Source organism: Anneissia japonica, unplaced genomic scaffold (assembly GCF_011630105.1).
Source record: "Anneissia japonica isolate Jap-2015-1 unplaced genomic scaffold, ASM1163010v1 scaffold241_len727266_cov204, whole genome shotgun sequence".
In the NCBI taxonomy this organism is placed as follows: Eukaryota; Metazoa; Echinodermata; class Crinoidea; order Comatulida; family Comatulidae; genus Anneissia; species Anneissia japonica.
Window position 1 is genome coordinate 685721 of NW_022691770.1, and position 19753 is coordinate 705473.

The following is a 19753-nucleotide window of genomic DNA, read 5'->3' on the forward strand; positions in this document are numbered from 1 at the left end:
CTATAAAGTATAAGAACAATCTGACATAAAAAAAACAGATGATAAAGTCTGTTGACCTTTTTAATGTTGTTAAAAAAAATACTAACATTACATAGGCCTATACAAAACTATATACTGCGTCCATGTTCCACAATCACACCTTTATAGGAATATAATTATATTGCCCAGTGCGCGTACACGTTATGCTCGCCAAATGTAGAAATGTTCACATTCACATTCGCTAATCAATAATGTATAGCTTCCGAGCTGAGCCCGAAACAACAAAGACAACATTGTCGGTCTATTGTTGTATGCTATGAGTCACCATGTAGAAGCCTGGCAAATTAGATTAAAACGAGGAAAGATGCAACCAAGGAGGTGTACAATTGTTATTGGTTTAATTTGATTAATGTACACCGTCTGTGCCAGCACCTGAAAATCTTAAATACCATTAAATATGTAGTAGTGGATTATATGCAGTACTGGATTATCTCGATAACTGCGGTACCCAATTATTCCCATCCTCATTGCTAGGAGTTTGCATAAGTCGATTCATTCGAGTTGAAATTTGATTCGTAAGACGCGGATCCTCGCCAATTTACTAAACCATTACCATGTTCTCATTCTTCCGTATGCGTTCTATAACCCGAGTGTCAATTGTTAGTAAAATAATAATGGTAGGGGCCTAATGATAATGGGGTCGATGATGATAACAGTAATAATGATAATTGAAACGGTAATAATAATAATTAATATTAGTTGCAGTATTAGTAGACGCCTAGTAATAACAGCAGCAGTAGCAGTAGTAGTAGCAGTACATAATAATGATAATTTACTTATATTGCGCAGTGCCTCTGCGATTTACATCACATAAAAAGGTGTGGTGGCAAAGAGCGCTGGTCTCAAATTAGTAGAAGCAGCCAGCAGTTAGTAGCAGTGCAGCAACATCAACTGCAGCAGTGACGCTGCGCATCTTTCCTATCCGACACTATTTCTACCCCTTGTATCCTGTTATGCTCCTAGTTTTGGAGTCCTTAAGAGGTCGGCTTTACCCACCAGAACCAGAACATTGGTGGTAGTAGCAGCAGCAGTAGTAATAGTAGCACTACTACTAATATAGTATACGCAACAGCAGTAGTATCGTCATCTGATAGTATTGCAGTGTAGCAGCAGTTGCCAGTAGTATTCCTTTTAGGAATAGTTAGTAGTAGCAATAGTGATACTATTATTATCATCCTAATTGTTATTATTACTATTATTTTTCATTTAATTTAATTTATTTATTCGACTAATACACATTTACAAAAGGTGCAGTACAACAAAAATTATGGTCAGGGGCAGCTTAAGCAAAATTTTACTATAACTCATTGAGAGTCAGCTGCCCCATTAATAAATATAAACGTAAAAGGCATTTAAATACAATACAATAAATAGCAGAAATAGGCATATCATAATTTAAAAAAAAAAAAAAATTAAAAATTTTACATTTTCATATTAGGCCTATCATTATTATATTATTATTATTTACCTATTTTTCTATATTCGTCAGTCTGTTTGAGGGTGAATTAAAGTGTAAACTCATCTTTTGGTTTCATCATGGAGCTAATTGTATAGCTTCTGATCTGATAGTTATTGGCTTTGAGCGTCATAAAGAAACATCTTTTCTACGTGATTATTAGAACAATGGGATAATAATACTTCATCATCGAACATACGACTTATATCAGCTGACAACGGAAAGTAGCTCACAATCACTTGCTTAGAATACTCTGCTACAAAACAGCGTAGATCACTTTATTATTCGCGTCGCATTTACGGCGATGAAGAGAATGGGAATATTAAGTGCGGATTCGTGAAGTGCATTGCCCAAAACAAGTACTGTACATATAGGTCCACTTACAATTCTGAAAACAATAATTTAGCTACGTTAAGTTTTTTTTTTGTTATCGATGGTGATGTCATCATGGTATTTATCATATTTCATATTGTAATAATGTCTATTAATTTAATTAGGATGTGTACACGTCAATCACAAAATAGACACACACCATCGTGGGGGGGGGGGGGATTAAGCTCCTCCATCGGTCTGGCCAAGTTAGACATATAAATACATAGCCCCCCCCCCCCAGTCGGACATCTTAGTCCCTCATAAATTATATCCTAGAGCCACACGTCACAGTAGTATAATATCACATTGTTTTTACTCCACGCGCATGATGAATTCGCTATATTGTGGACATTTTTTTCGTAGTTCCTCAATGAAAAATAAGATATTCTTAACGTTTTCAAAATATAATAATTGGTGTTCGTCCGATTTCCGCCCTAATTGGAGCCTGGCTTAATAAAAACAAATAATCATAATTCACTCTTGATATGGAATTATGTATAGAGGCATGCCTTACTCTTTCTACTGATTTCAATTATAGGGCGTCGCCCAATATTAACAGTTATTTACAATTAACTTACAATTGGACAATACTATGTTATTACAGAGTTGGTTAATTCCTTTTCAGGCTTAACCAACAATACAATACAATAAAATTGATTTACAATAAACAACATGCCTTGGAAATGTTAACCCTAATTAACAATATGCATATTTGTTTTTGTTTTTATTTAAAGTTTGGATATACATATAAATTTTATATAGGCATACAGAGGCCTCACTTTATATTCATTTGTGAAATTAGCAATAGTCACATAAATTTTAATGTTTTGTGTTCAATGGTTTTAGTACTACTATTTTCCTGCTCAGTAAAAAGGTTTATTCGTATGAGGAGTTCCCCTCCGTCTCTCCGTAATTAAAACCGATAAATAACAGACGCATGATAATAATAAATATTGCCGTTTCGATAGACTTTTTTTCCCTTTTAAAAGATTTTTGTAAAAAAAAAAAAAAAAAAAAAAAAAAAAAAAATGAAAATCAGCTAAATGCCTTGTTTAGAAAGTGATATAATTTATTTATTCATTTTACAGTATACAATTAAATGTTTTAAATGAAGACTGTCAAAAAACTGACGCCGAGAAATAGACAACAGTTTTTTCTTCGCTTGGAAATACGCGTGCGTGTCACTTTGGTCAGGAAGTCGGGACGTTGGTAGCCAGCTGATTCACCCGAGGATGCAGCGATTAATGACAAGGATTGAGATTAAAAACATGGTCCTTTAGTGCATAAGCCAGTCTGCTGCCTCCCCTCTATATGGGACTTGGACACGCCGACACCATACTTTTGCATACATTTCACAGAAGATCTGCGATTTCACTAATGACTTGAATATTTTGCCTAGAGGTTGGCGCTAATACGATGGTGCAGACAATTCAGAAGGGCCATCACGTCTCATCATGACCTAATGCATAACAAGTGAATGCATAAATATTAAGAAAACAACATTTGCCTTCGAGTTAATAAACCAATAAATCTATGCATGTCTCTTGTATTAATCTATTCTAGAAGCAATCATCCGAGTCGATCCTCCTGGAATATCCGTGTCCACTTAATTGGAAAATATCGTTTACCATTAAAGAACACACCTTAAAGTTGAATTCAAGCAACACAACAGTTAATTCAATGTTATAACTGAACGTGTCAATGTAGGCATAATTCCTATTTCTGCCATGAGAATGTTATGCAGTCACTGGTTGGCCAACCCAACCCTTCCCCCAATCGGAATAGGTCCACACGAGAATGCACTTAATAATAAAAAAAGGTTATTTTTGTAATGAAGATTTAGCATAAAAAGAATCTTATTTTAATGACATAGTTATATGCCAGTATTTGCGCATTAAACTTGCCATAGTAAAGAAAAAGCTGCAGTGATCCAACCGGAAGTGCCGCCTTTGCACAAACTGTTACACACAGAACCATTGGTTTATATACAATTCTTGTTTTTTTTTTCTCACGAGTTTTGAACGGTACTGACCTATAATGCAGTCTTCCATAAACGTTTAACGTAGGGAGTGTTTTGAGGTATGCCTGGAATAACTTGCCGTTTTACTGCAGATCTGGCGCGATTCGTAATTCAACTCATCACTTTTTAGCTCAATATAACTTTATTAAACTACGGTACCTTCGGGATTTTTGATACATAATATCAATAACCGACTACTGGTGACTGGCGAGTACATAAAAGTGGTTAAAATGACCACTAATCAGTGTAATAGTGAGATGACGCAGTATGAAACATAATGGAAAACTTCGTGATAGACGACATAATCTATGTGGTTCTTTTGCTAAAACCCTTATCCATCCGTATTCTAAACTTCACGCCTTGCTCCCTCCCCCAAGGGTGAACTCCTACAATACTAGGTCCAATACTAAATTTACCATTCCTCGTTGCAGAACTAAAAGATATCAAAACAGTCCATTAACTCCTTTTTAACTTAATTAACTCTATCGATTTGTAACTTTCTCCCCCACCCCGGGGTTTAGTGCCAGTGGTAGATCAGCGGTGCTTTTTGTAAATTTTGAATAAAATACCATTATGTATATATAATGGAAAGCACGATGGTTTCCACAAAATCGCTACAACACTGTCGATAGTGTTTCAGTACAATCGTTATTATGCGTTATAGCTGCTGCTTCCGATGCATTCGAGAAGGATACCCGTCGACGCCGAACGATCAACGCTCCAACAGCTGATCTGGTTGAGAAGGGGGTGGCCCTACCCAAGGCTGCTGCCACTTTGTTTTGGATACTCAGTTCGTCGCCTATCTAGAAATACAAAACACAATATAGATAGCTCCAAAATATAATGTCTGGCGTTACATGCGCACTAAGGCCTAAATGCATTTGTGTCTACGTAATGTGTTGGACAGGATTTGTGTGAGTTTTTTGTGGGTTTTTAAATTACCGATTTATATTTTTCCAATAAATTTGTCTCTCACAACATTTTATCTTGGTAACTAGGCCTATCCATTCCCTAACACGCGACATCAACTTTTTTAGGAAGGACAATAGTGGTATAGAGGGCGGAAGACTGACATATTCTTATTTCAGACTCTCTATTCGATCATTCAGAATAAATGAACAGCTTGAACAACGTTTACCTCCTCTCCCTTCTTGAGCATGTTTAATATTACACTAATGACACCCAGGGACCAACTCTATGCTGTGACTAAGTGCGAATAAATAAAACATCATGGCAGAAGGGTCCCTCCCCTCTTAAATCAAAATGACACAAAAACTCAACTGAATAATGCACTGTCAATTTACCCCGCTTTAACTGTTGAAATTAATACAGCAACTTTTGGCCACACCCGTTTCAAAATTCTGCACCTGTTTGTCCCAATTCATTGGTTATTTCATTACGTTAAAAAAATCTTTAGAACCTTATCACTTGCATCAATATATGAGAGGCTAAATATTTGACAAATATTACCCTGTGAATCCAGACCATTGTTAAGCAATCACTTTACTTTTTCATGTGTATTTGAGAAAAACACATAGCACCAACATTACACCAGAATTTGGTTACCCTTTCTACTACAGTTCGCCTTCCAATTTGAGACCCATATTTTCTGAGTCGCCACTCTAATTCAAGACCAGTTCCAACTAACAATCTTCAATTTTATAACACAAAGGTAACTCTCTAATTGGACCAGGGATTTAGCTAGAAAAACAAAATAGGCCACCGTCCAAAATATGCCGTAGTTTAATGCAACATTTGATAGATTTGAATAAAGAATTTGCTAAAGGTAGACCAGGCCCAACTAGGCTAGGCCGAGCTTAGTAGGTCAAGCCGTCACAGTAAAAGTGGCCGTCCTAAATAATTGTTGGCCGTCCAAAAGACGGCTGGACAGCTAGCTGCCCTTAAATTGGACCCTGAAGGCTGAGACCACCCCAAATTTTTAAGCCCAAAGGTGGTCTCAAATTGGAAGGTGAACTGTACTATCTAAAATTCCAGACAATATAAGCCACAGCTAAATATTCTTAATGCAGTGACTCAAATAGAGAAATTAATTTTGCTTTCATTGATTACAGTAAAGGAGGATGAAATGCACTAAAGGGCCTTAATAAAATAGAGAATATACTTGTACTGTAGTAACAAATGCATTTCTATAGAATATTCATTTATTAGTCATATGTTTTCTTATTTTCTAAATTTGCCAAATATTGTCAGACTCTTGTACAACTAGATGGGATTTATTTTTTTGCCTAATGCTAATTACTTGCTGGTGGATTATTATTACTGGACTTACAATATTACTGACTGTGTAGAAATCAAAATAATATTTTTAATGAAGATATTATCATGCCCATACAGTATACTTTTACTTATATGCTAAACAATTTCATATTTGAACTGCTTCTCTTTACAATTAATTTATTATTCAATGCCTACTTAAATAACAAAATCCTGCTTTTCATATCACAATACAGTATATTGTTCTAAGTCAGTTGAAAATGTCAACATCCTAAGATCTCTTTCTTATGATTGGCTGTAATGATAGGCTCAATACACTGATTGTTAGGATAAACCATCGCACATTAAACAGAGAAAAACATCCCAAATAACAATTACTAGATCCTCCCAGGTTGCTACAGCAAATAAGTGGAATAATTCTGACTTTCCATCCTTTGATGAAAACTTATTTAAAGACATTTCTGTTTAATAATTGCTTAGGAAATTTATTACCACCTTATATTTAGGAGGAAAATGCATATTAAAAATTTTAGTTTACTTTTATCATATACTAACATGTTACTTAAATTGGGATATGGAGAAGCAGAGTTATTTATCAAAAAATATTTATTTTGCAATACATCTTCTATAAGAAAACATGAGGAAGCATATTAGCTTAGGTTCACAGTTAAGTTTTGGGTTTGAACCCTAAAGGATACAAATATATTTTTCTCCAAAAATATTTATCACATAACTTAACATATATTAATTCTCTTACAAATTGAATATTTCCGAGTATTGTGATTTTAAAGCCATGTTATTGTTCATAGCGATGCTAAAAATTTGCACAATTTGTTTATGCATTAGAAGTATTCATACATTAAAATTGGATTACATGTTTAAACATTATTTAAAACTGGGTATGATGAATTTGGCACAATAGTGTTGTCAAGAGAAAATTACAATCTGTTGACCCATGCTAAATATTAGGTGCTGTACAGCACTTTAAGTGGTAAACCTAACTTAAAATGCTGAAAACTCATCTCATTGGTGATTTGCTTCCCAAAATCACACAGAATCATACATTTATATCACTGCAAGTAAAGATTGTGATCACAAACACAATCAAAATAGACAATTTTTGCTATATATCTGGAAATGAGCTTATTAAAATGGTGTAATTTTTTATTTCTTATCAAATAAAAGTACAGTAGTTCAGGGGGTATAAGCCTACCTTAACTCTTATTAATGTCCTTGCAAAATGTTCTACCAGTAAGCCCACTCCTTAACTGTTTTAGTAATTGTCATGCTCCACCTGTGTAAAGTAGAACCTTGATTTTACGCACGGTACGGGACCGGAGGGCGTACGTAAATCAGGGAATTCGTAAAATTAAGGTTGGGTTAAATTTATGGTGACCTTTGACCTAATACATGCATAACACTCAATAAACATATGTTATAAACGGACGATGTGGCCTAGGTGTACAACTGTAGGCCTACGAATAAAACCATGTGTTTTAAAATGCTAGTTAGGATATATTCCTCCCTATTGTATGTGGGCCTACTAGAACGTTTAGCCTAGCTAAGGTTGTAGGCTCTCTACACCACCCAAAAGTCAACCTAGTTTCAAGTTCAAGGGGGTGAGATTAAATCCAAGGAACTACGGCATTAATTCACAATACAAAAGTTTTTTCAATTGTCACTTCTTTAAAACCATTACTTAGCTTATCCACTTGCTCGTCACCATGCACTAATCCTTAGAAAAAACTGTGTCCCAAAATAAACAGCTATGTTCCCTTATTTGATGCCACCATGTCATGTGGCACATCAAGATACAAGAACCCCTTTCGTGGCTTAGACCGATTCCCTGAGGTACGGCCCTCATTCCTTGGATTCAGATCAGCACACTTATTAAGATGACGGTGACAATCCCGGAGAGGTGGAAATTCCTGATTGGAGCTTCCTCAGTGACAGATACGTTCAGTAAGATCCTTCTATAATAGCAATGGAAAATAATTTTAAAGTAAATGCTAGCAATAGTTTGTCTGAATGTGAGAGGGCTTAAAATATGCACCTTTTCACTTTTAATTGGTGTGTGATGTCCTATTTATGTATGACTGAGAGAGCAACCCTAAACCGACTCTTGAATAGTTAGGCTACCAAGAGCTAAACTTAAGATACTAGACATAGTGTGTCTTTGCATAGGATTGTAATTCTTGATTACTTACTTAAAAAATACTGGCTAATTAAATCTCATCATATAAATGAAACATTTGTGTTTTATCTAATGTATTTAAGCTTTCTTTAACCGGGAAGGGGGGGGGGGCATCCATTCAGCGACTAGCACTGGTTTCCAAGGAAGCACTGGTACATAAAGAATATACAGAAAAATTTTTTACAAATGTGAAATTCAAAAGGCATTTAGCACCATCCAGTTAATAATAAACTAGCATATAGGCAATATTTTAATCTACATCTTAACTTCAATTTCTGTTTGTTGCCAAATGACTTTATATATGAATCAAGTGTACGTACCAATGGCTCGAGTTCCTTCCTGTCAACCAATTTGAACTCCACGATGAAGTAGTAGTAGTGCTTGTAACATGTGTTGATATGTGCTTCCTGTAGTGAACAAACATACACATTATTATACACTTGTCAGTTAACCAATAATCCAATCCAATCCAATCAGAACATTTGTAAAGCGCCTTTCTTTGCAAATACGAAGCGCTGCACCCCACATATTTAGGCACCTCACAACCGAAAAGCAGCCGTGATCATTGCCTAACCCAAGCACAGAACAAGTAAACAAATCAAAAGAAGCAGTGGCAAAGCTTGTAAACATGAGTAAACAGAATACTAAAGAGGAATAAGCTCGTAATATGGTCCTGGAACTATTAAAAAAAAAAAAAAAAAAGATTATAAGAGAGTGTAAAACATGCACAAATAGAAATCAACACTGCAAGCTAAGCCAAGTGGAACAGATAACAGTTAATGAAACAGTCTATAAACAAAAAACTTTAAATTGAGATGAGCAATAGATTTAATAGGTTAAAGGAAGTGAAAGTCACTATTTGGGACCAAATAATAGATAGTGATTTGTCTTTTTGTAAGCATGTATATAGGAATATGAACTGAAAAGGCCTGACTAGCGGAATAAGAATGAATTTTTGAAATAGGAATGAAGAGATGTACCTTAGTTGAAGGTAAAACTTAAAATTGAAATAAAAAGGTCCATAATTTGCAGTGTCACATGTTCTAGGAAGAGTGGACACATTTAAAACTATTCAATATAACATTGAATGTATAAAATCAGTTTATATGATGTTTATACCATCATTAGTAAATTATAATACAAAACTAGTGTTTTATTTTTATACAGTATTTCTTTTGGATAACCAAACATTTAAACTAATAAAAAATATTGATTTAATTACTAGTTTAGATCATGAAAAACAAACATAAAATAATTCATCAGAGAAACAACTGATTATATTAATTGTGTTTGGCTTAATTGTGGAGGTTAAGAAATTTTAATTTTGTAACAGGCATAAAGTTATAGATTAATTAAACCATACAAAAAATGAAGTCAGGTTCTACTTCTATAGAACCATTGTAATAATCCAATAGTTAAGTTTATGCTGTTGGCTGAGTCACTTAAAGTGTAAGCAGTTTGTTTCATAGTAATGCGGAACAAACAATGAACATAAAATTTTATTAAAATATATTATACAACAATGCTGGTATAGTGTACCACAACAAAGGTATTTAATATAATAATCTGCAAGTCAAATGCCAACATTATTAATTGGAATAAACTGTGGTAAATTGTGTACTGCACATTTGTCAGCACCATCAAATAAATAGTTAAAATTTTTAGTAATTCATTTTTTCAATGGGATGGAAAGTATAAGTAATTTTTTTTGGTCACTGGTTACAGAATCCATTATACACAGTATGCAACCAGTTATTTAATTTTATTTAATTTTTTTAAAGCATTTATGCATCATGTTATATCCTTGACTTGATGCAGACACCACATAGAGACTTTCTGACTACTAGGATGTCAGACAAAGTTAAATAGTGATGTTTTTACTTTAGCTTTTCCTGAACTATATTTTATTTATATTGATTATTTCTCTAATTTCCTTAAGAACTGAATGAAATGAGGTCAAACTATGATTCCACTTGATCGATTAAAAATATATTTAATAAAAATAAATGTAGGAGAATAAACTATAACTTATAGCATCATTGAGGGGGAATGGGAGAGGGCGACATGTGGTACTATTGTAACAGCCAAAGACAGGCACATAGTTTATTAATGTACGTTAATGTCATTCCTCGACAGGGCCTCAAATGAATTAGAGCATAGGGGTAACATCTACCCTTCTGAAAAATGCAATGGGTTCAGAGTCAGATATATAAACTGGACCTCTAGTTTTACTTAAGAAGTGAAGACTTAATTCAACTAACCAAAACCTTAGCAAGTAGGGTCTCAAACCAGAGTTGATGTTAATGATATTGACACCAACATAGAGCCATGCAAGTAATAAATTAAAATATAATAAATCAAGGAATGTTGCTAACATTCAAATACAAAGCAATGGACGTTTCTAATTATTAATATTCGAGTTTCTCTTACTAACCTGGAAAGGTTTCTATGTATAATAATATTTGTATATATTTGATTTGATTGCAAATAAATCACTAGCTTACAATCCTTTTAACAACTGCCACAACATATAAACAAGCATAGTGCATTATGAATTAGTCATTACATCAGGAGATAGCTAGTTTAACTACAGTGTTCTTTTATATAGCTTTTGTGTTAACTGCCCCTGTGGGGGCTGTACACACTTAGTTATCATCTCACTTGTAAGTTATGAGAGTAAATCCGGTTTTGAAAGTTTAAAATTTAAATAGAGAAATTTTTGGATATCACTGCATCATAACCAAACATAAGCCTCCGAAATATGCCATGACTTGGCTAGACCAGAGTCAACAATCTTCTTCTTGTACAGTTATGAATTGCCAACACAGGAAGCATGGATGGATGGGTTATTTTTTTAAAGCTTAATGTAGGACATTATTTAGAAAGATCTAAAAAAAGACTATGCTCCCAGTAGGAGCTTTATTTTTATGTGTAGGAGTAATTTTGTACACAGGCAGAGCCCCAGTCAAATAATGCAACTATTTTGTTAATGGTAAAATGATTACGATGAGCACATGCTGTTTGATGTAAAAGAAATAAAAATTTATTTTAAAAATAACCAAAATGATTTAGGAGCTTGCTTACCTTGACTAACTGGGAACACACTCTCATCATTGATGATAGTCTCGATCCAGTCCATCAGATTTGCTATGTATTTGTTGGCTGGTAATTTGGTTGGTTTCTTATATTTATTGCCATCGCACCACATGTATTCATACCTGTAATAACCACATAGAATGAAATAATAACTGCAGATTACATTCTTAAATAAAAATCTTCCTAAAGCTCTGTTGCATGTCCATATATAGTCATGATGTGCCTATATATGGCCTTGCTGAGATGTCAACATGACCATATTTAGGTATGTCACATTTTGTCAAATAAAATTTGAGTGACAACTGACTTACTTGGGGCCTCCTGACATAATAGGACATGATTCATCTGTGCAGTAGTCGCATATTGTCCCGTAGATCAGATTAATACGATTAAAGAAATCAACAACTGAAAATAAAAATAGAAATGATTAATGGGCAAGCACATAGAACTTAAGCATTTTAACTTCTCAGCATATCAGTTCTAACTTCCTTTTGGAAAGCAACAGGCCATACTACACCCATCCTACAGTATGAGAGAGTATGAGAGTACGAAGTTGAGAGAGGCAACATTAGATATATTTGGCTTAATGAGCTCGCTTAAATTGTATTTTGCGGCATGTGGTGATACCCAAGGCCAGGAGGTTACAAGTATTCTAGCATAATTTGACATAACATGAGTCAATATTGAAAAAATGAAAGTAGAGTCGAATTCAACCATAAAATGACCTTTAAAAAAAAAAGCAAATTTAAAAAAAAAAAAAAATTTTCAGTACCAAAGAAGACATGTAAGCGGCGAGGGTGATAAACTAATAATTTTTTTTATTGGGCCTAACCATAGAGCTATTGATTTATAGCTCCATGATGCAACATACTACAACTCACCATGTACTGCCATCCAATCATTAAAGTCCTCCTCTGCAGGTAAAGAAACACAGCTCTTTAAATCTAGGCCCGAGTTGAGTGAAGCCTCTGCTTTTTTGTGAAGCTCATATCGCATAGTCCCTTGCTGAAACTTTTTCTTCGGCCTGAAAGTCTTTAAAGGAAAAATAAATGTTCTATCTAATTTTCTACCATAATGTAGTATAGCATTGAATACTCTTACAGAGTTGTAGCTATAAAAATCTAAGGGTGGGTGGCAGGTATACATTTTAGGGGTGGGTGGGTGATAAGATTGGTAAACTCTAAATAATAAGAGTAGATTTTAAGAATGGGAAGGGAGGTTAATGAAGATGGCTGAAGGGCCATGAAATTAGCTTTAGACTGGGTGGCCCCATCCACCATAAAATATATCCCTGCTCTTATCAAGATTAATTACCAAGCTTCATTATTTTTCTGGTTGTACTGTATCAGGCTTATATGCTATCTCCAGACATTAACCTGCTTACTATAAGATATTTGTCTTTATTATTTACAATATGCATTGTATGTCAATGGCTGCCGAATGTCTGAAATCAGATGGCTACAAGTACCAGTACCATTATGTGAAATAAATTGAATTGAAAAAAAAGCTTCTAATTTGAGAAAATATTTTTGGCAAGCAATATACAGTACTGTCATAATATACAGTAATTGAAACACTATAAAGCAAAGTAAACCGTAATAATGTATAGCAGTATAGACCATATAGAAGGTTTAAAATTTCATGTTTCATCGTTGGCAATAATCCATTAAATTCCAACATTGCAGAATTCTATTTTGCATTGTAATCACAGTGTAATGATTATTTTGACTAAAGTACTTCCTTGTTTTGCAACACATTTTAACCCTGTCCTTACATCCGCGTACACTTTTTAACTAGCAAATAATAGTTATATGAGGATAGTAGAATGCTACCTAGATAAGAACCATGAAGGAGCGTCTGCCTACAGAATCAAGTTAACTAGAGAATCTTGTCACAGTTATGGTATCAGTACCAGTTCCAGAAATTTTTAAAAGAGGGGGCCCAGGGAGGGATTTTTACAAATAAGAGGTCCAGACCACAACAGTTTCAGAATAATTTAATAAGTGAACATCACATATATTGCATTGTAATTTTTTTTAAATTAGTGGCAACCTTTCCCTGTGACGTCCCTCTCCCTTACTGGATCTTCCCCTGTTGTTTTGGGCTACACTCTCGAAGTGAAAGTAAAGCAATTAGTAGGCCTAGTCTAGTTGGGCATGAGAGAAGTGTTTCTCTTGAATCCAGGTGGATGCATGTAAGGCTATGTATCCGAACTACTAACATTCAAAAGAACCCGTAGATAAACACTGTCTCAACGTGTTTATGTAAATTCAAGGTATTGATTGGGGGAGCTGGCTTGACCCTGAACTTTAGTGTCGCTATCTATCTTAATGCACTATCCAAATCGATTCCAGAGATAGAGGATAGGCCCTAGGTATGCTAACTAAACCTGAACCTACAGGTTGGTCCTAGGTCTAGGCCTATCTTTCATTGACATCATAGGCTAGCCTAGGCCTGTGCCAGAGCCTACCTATGCCTAGGGCCTAGGCCTGTGTAGGGCTAGCCGGTATGGTTAGGCCAAGGTTATATCATGGCTTGTGCCCAGGTGTATCTTATTTTTACCTGATGGATTTCTAAAACATGCCATTTATTGGTGCTCTTTTGAGCCATAAAAATACAATATCCAGTATTAATGCAATGGGTACTCCGAAGAGGTACGGGAACATGCTTGTCATTTTGTTGACTGCACGGTGACGTAATTAAGCTACAAAACATAGACTGGTTCTTTTACGGCCTGCCTCGATAATTTTTAGACCTAAGCATTGCAGTACAGAATAGATGGGATTAATTGTATTTACGTGTCATAAGCAACTTGCCAAATGGTGAAGCAGGTACTGATTTTCGGTGGTTTTTCGTTGTTATCCAGTATCCAGCCTTGAAAAGTAGCGGAATGTGGTCGTGACATATAGAAGCCCCAGTGTATGAGATATGAGCACATTACTGCAAGCGGTTACAGAGGAGATAGGTGAAAGTACGCGGTGGTGATTAGCAGAATTAATATATAGATGTACTCTTCTTGTTTCTCTTAACTTTTTTTTATAATATTCATTTAATTTTTAAACCCTTGCTAAAACGTTAAACAATGTATCCATAAAATTAATAATTATTATTAAATCATAATTTAATGATTTACATTAATGTAATGCATTTTTTTTAAAATTGGTTACATAACCATTTATTTTTTTAAATTCTACTTTCACTTTCATTTCATAAATCAGGGAAACACCTGCCCCTTTAAGGTAATTGTCCTTTGGTAGAATAACCAGAGTGTGATAAATGGGATGATATTGCAAGGATGACTTCCAAGGGCTTGGCTTCTAAATTTTCATCTAGGAGGGAAAAGGAAACCACAGCAGCTTGTAACTATTTCCCTTTTTACTTCCTGTTTAAATGTAAAGTAATGCAGTGCAGTACTACTAAGCAGATAAGCACCTCAACACCTTGTGTTCCAAGGTGCTCCTCTATATAATATAACCTGTACTAGAAATTGCAAGTGAAGTGCTGCGAAGTACAATTGCATATTAATGTTCTTCGAACAAAATTATTTATGCGAGTCAAGTGAAAATAATGAATAATAAAAATATAACAAATAATATGAGACACGACCCATTGTCTGTATTAGAACACTTCTGTAATTTTTCATTTTTGTCAAAAAGTGTCTATAGTGGTGAATTATGGTTTAGGTTTTTTTTAATAAAGTTTCAAAAATTTCTATGTATGTGGAAAATGTAGTTAATTACCAAAGGTTACAATTTTTATTTTGAAGACTGCATGGTCTAGGAAGTGTACATTTTTTTATGGGGCAAGTTTCCAAGGGCGGGTTTTCTAGGGGCGAGTTGACTGCCAAAGAGTGTTGCCAAAGTGCGAGCCAGCGTGTTATTTGATCACAAGTGCGAGACATCACAAGTGTGTGAGCAAGGAGGTTAAATTGGTGTGAGCCAGTGAGCCATGACATCACGACAATAGATACGAGACGTTAACGAGTTATTCGAGGTATCGGCTGAGATTTGTGGAGCACAATTCAAAAAACAACTATAGGTCTAATAATGAATTATTGTGATGTTAAATAGACAATGTTAGCTATCAAGGAGCGACGTTGTTTTTCATTGGGACCTTCGTTAGGGGCTTTATGGACCAGCACACCAGGGTAACCCCCTACTCGTCTCGACAGATTTACTGGGTTCTTTACACTGTTTTTCGCATGAGCCATGTGTATACTGGGCCTACGTTTTATAGTCCTTATCCGAGAAGACTTGATCCACCTCTGGAACCATAGACGAGCGTGCCGTTTGAAGCAGCACCAATATTATGACGGCCATTCTCAGAAAGAACATAAAAAGTCAACATTCTGTTACTTCTTGTACAGTTTATTCATGTGAATTGCCAAAACAGAAAGTGTGGATTGTTTTAAAAGTAGCCAAAAAAAACCAAAAATCAATACATCAAGCAGTAGACACCCTCCTGCCCACCAGAGCCTATTTTTATTATAGAATTTTACCATCTGTTGATGATGAAAACATATTGTCCGTATTGTCAAAATCATCTTTATCACTTTTGGTGGTGTTTTTCCCTATACCAAAATCATGTGGATTTACTATCAGTTGGAAAGACTCTTGAAATCATGTTGCATATTACATCCTCTCAAAATAGAAAGATACCTGTAAGGTCAGGCATTGTCATCATAGAAGGTCAAGTTAAAGATCAATGACCTTTGACCAGGATTTCACCTCAGGTGGTGTAGGGTTGCAGCGAAACAGACAGGAAATGTTGAAGAATACTGTACTTAGTGATCATGTCTACCAACAGGATGGCATTGAAATTTCAGAGAAAAAAAAATCCACAGGTTTATGGAAAACTTTACCTGCTGAGCAGCCTGCAGTTTCTTCATGGATTATCTTTTAAGAGTATTATCTTTTAAAATTTGAATATCCAACACGGAACATACAGTATTGAATCTTTTTCAATAAATGCACAGCATATATGTAATTTATAGCAATAAAGTACATATTTAAATAAATGCACAGGCTATAATATAATTTATAACTAAATTATTCAATTCAATAATGTAAAGTATAACCTTAGTTTTGATATATTGGGTGTTGGAGAAAAGGAAGAGTATATTTTTGTATATTCAGTATAGCGTTTGAGTATAAAGCATGTTATGTTTACTCGTCTCCATAGGTTGGGTACAACATTGATTGTATCTTACTACTTCCTTTTCAAAAATAGTAAGTTACGAAATTATAGCAATGATCGAGGAATTCACGTTCACATGAAAAAACTATATTTTAATGTTAAATAGTACATGATTTGGATGCTATTATATTAAGTCTAACATAAATAATGCACCACTAGTGCTTATAACAGTATAACATTTGACTATCATTTTAAATTTTGAGCAATTAATACTGTAATTAAAACAGAATTAACAAACAATCATCTACAGTATTGACTGTATTAATCAGCATTTGCAACTTCTATACAAACATGAGGGTATCACAATGAAACAGCGTTGTACTTATATTCCAGATAGTGACTGGATTCTAAAGTATTCATCTTCCCTTTAATCTTGAGCCTAAACCTTTAACTATGACCTACTACAACAATAAAACCACTGTAGGCTTCTAATATTCACTAGAATTAGGACTGAAATACCATAAAATATTTCCATTTTAACATGTTTGGATTTGGTAAAAATTATGTACTGTATCTAATCACATAATATAGTAGGCCTATCTGGTGTAGAAAACTACCAGTATGAAAGAAAATCACTTTGATGTTGAACATATGTAGCTTTTATGGAATAGATGAATCAAAAAATTATTGGTTTATTTACGATACAGTAGGGTCTAATAGTTTAGTGAAGTATAAAAACAGGACAGTATAAGATTATTGGCTCAATTTTTCTTTCACAACAATTTCTCAATAAATGACAAACTTAGGTTGCCAAGGGACAAGAATTCAGCCAAAAAGTGAGTTGTCCTGATTAAAAATCATTGTCCTGGATGTCGTACAATAGAAGTTACTCATGCCTGAATGATAGCAAACTAAACTTCACTGAATGACTACCAGCATGACATGATAACACTTCCTGTATCTTCGAATACAAACATTCACCCTATACTTTGACTTGTGGCAACACCTTTTGTATGCTGTAGTAGTATTAAAATACTCAATACTCATTTAAAGTACTATTGTACAACCCTCAGAGGTGTATAGGTTTAAAAGTAGGGAAAACAAACATTAGTCTAGTGTGTACTCTATACTCTACCTGTAGTAGTACGGTATAATCATTTTTTTTAGTAACTAATGTTCAGTTGTGGCAGACATATAAAACCATACAGTACATGGATAATTTCAAATACTTATTTATTTTGTAAAATTTATTTCAGACTTATGTTATGTTTTCGAATATGTTTATTTTTATTAGTATTTATTGCTTCTAGTTTTAGGTTCATAAGTCTAACGTAAATTTAATGTAATAACAACCCGTACTTGTACTTGTTCCGCTCTGCCTACCATGTCAATGTTGTATTTTTTTATATATGTATTAAAGGTAGAGAAATTTTAAAAAAATTTAAAAAAGGGAAGGAAAGAAACCCTCTGAACTGGATGTCAAACAGCCACATGGCCCCGGGTGTGTTACATAACAACAATACTCGGTATTCTGGGCTTCCTGGGTTTGCACATTTGGGTATTCAAGCATATTCCCAGACTGCACAGTGCATAGCCAACTTTTATCGAGTCTTGACCTCTTCTAGAGTGGTCGCAGCACTTCAAGTCAAGACAACAAATAGGGAAAAAAATTTGTTTCCTAAAACTGAGTTTATGTGCTTTTGAGGTAGTGTCCATCATATTATAAATCATCAATCCTAGCCAATTTAGTTATTGAAAAATTTATTGATTGTCCAATTTGTTCGATAATCTTTTGTTTTTTTTAATTGTTAAATGTTATGTTGTAAATGTTTGGCTGAATTATTATATACTGTAGGCCTCCAATAGCCAAAGTCTTTCTTAACACACAATATACAAACTAAGAAATACAAACCACCGCACAAACAACTCCATTTCTACCTGTATCTGTCAGCTACTGCACAACCGCCATGGCTATGGCTATTACGTGCAGGTAACGCTGTCGCTGCAATTGGTTGCAAATTATATTTTTAGATGCACAGTCTTAGTAAGCATGTCAATGTCGATGCCTGTCAAGTTGGGACTTGAAGGTGGCCAATGTAGGGACACTTGTAATGCTGTTGGGGAGCAAATTCCATTCAGGAGTGGTCCATGGATAGAGCGAATGAAGGTAGTTGTTTTTATTGGGCTGGACTCATTTTTGAGGACTTGGTAGCACAAGCATGGGAATTTATGGAAGAGTTTCAGCATGTATACAGTATATTTGCGAGGACTTGGTAGCACAGGTGTGGGAAATACCAGGTAAATTTAGTAGTTAAAGTCACTGCCCCGTCCATCAAAGTCGCATAATTTTTCACACGATGTTATGATAAGATTTTTTGCTAACCTCCGTGCTAAACCTACCATTGATACATAGCCACGAACAGTAAGGATCGCGAATTACAGAGAGAACCGCGGTCTTATTCGCCATCGGGAACAGTACAATTTTAAATTGGTAGGTTACATGGCCGTAATAGGAGTCCAACCGACACTGAATTTTGGTAAATGGTAGTTTTAGTCCCTAATAATTTTCAGTAAATAGGTAGCGCAAGTGTCTCATGTCTTGGTATGGCTGCTGCACGCCCCCGTTAGGTTGGTATACAAGTGAGGCCCCAGGGATGGGGGTGCACCAGAGTTTCATACACCATCTCTTTTTAGACTTTTAGTTGATTTGTTACAGCTGGAAAGATTCAGATTTAAAGCTCTATACAAACAATTAACACTATGCCTAGGCTCAGATTTATATTCAACATATTAAGCTAATAGGTCGCACAAGGACATATGCTTATGTTTAGGCTAGGCAGGCTACACTACGAAGTACCACTACCAGTAGTGGTCACAGTCACAGTGTGGTATAAAAATATAACAGGACTCCCTAGGCCTAGCCCTACTTTTTGGTAACAGAAGATTATTCATATTCAACAGACACACAATATAATATTTATGTATACCTATACTATGCTATATGTAGTTTAAGTATTTACTTACTTTCTCTTTTGAGAAAAATTTACCGAAATCCATGATTTAACCTCTTGTATATAAAGTATATTTTGTACTTCTTTCTTCGCTCACAAATTTTCTACAGGTTCGGCAAACTTCCCCTACGCTTGTTTTTTTTGGTAGAAGCAAACGTTGAGGGCGCTATTTTTGTATGGAACGCCGTTGGTGC

At 34.8% G+C, this 19753-nt stretch overlaps 1 protein-coding gene across 1 annotated transcript; it reads right to left on the minus strand.

The window, feature by feature from the left end:
* Positions 1-7640: 7640 nt before the first annotated feature.
* Positions 7641-19729, minus strand: LOC117100129 (MOB kinase activator 3B-like). Its single transcript, XM_033239711.1, has 7 exons — positions 19573-19729; positions 12294-12444; positions 11724-11817; positions 11376-11534; positions 9702-9757; positions 8637-8755; positions 7641-8095 (listed from the first exon to the last, which is right to left on the minus strand). The coding sequence occupies exons 1-7, from the start codon at positions 19603-19605 to the stop codon at positions 8066-8068; spliced, it is 642 nt and encodes a 213-aa protein (XP_033095602.1). The 5' UTR covers positions 19606-19729; the 3' UTR covers positions 7641-8065.
* Positions 19730-19753: the final 24 nt, after the last annotated feature.

Coding starts and splice junctions, on each gene's coding strand:
- LOC117100129 (XM_033239711.1), bottom strand. CDS start 19,605: ATGGATTTCGGTAAATTTTTCTCAAAAGAGAAA. Junction 11,535..11,723: donor ATTATGTCAGGAGGCCCCAA/GTAAGTCAGTTG, acceptor TGGTTATTACAG/GTATGAATACATGTGGTGCG. Junction 9,758..11,375: donor CAAGCTCCTAAATCATTTTG/GTTATTTTTAAA, acceptor TTACACTTTAAG/TGACTCAGCCAACAGCATAA.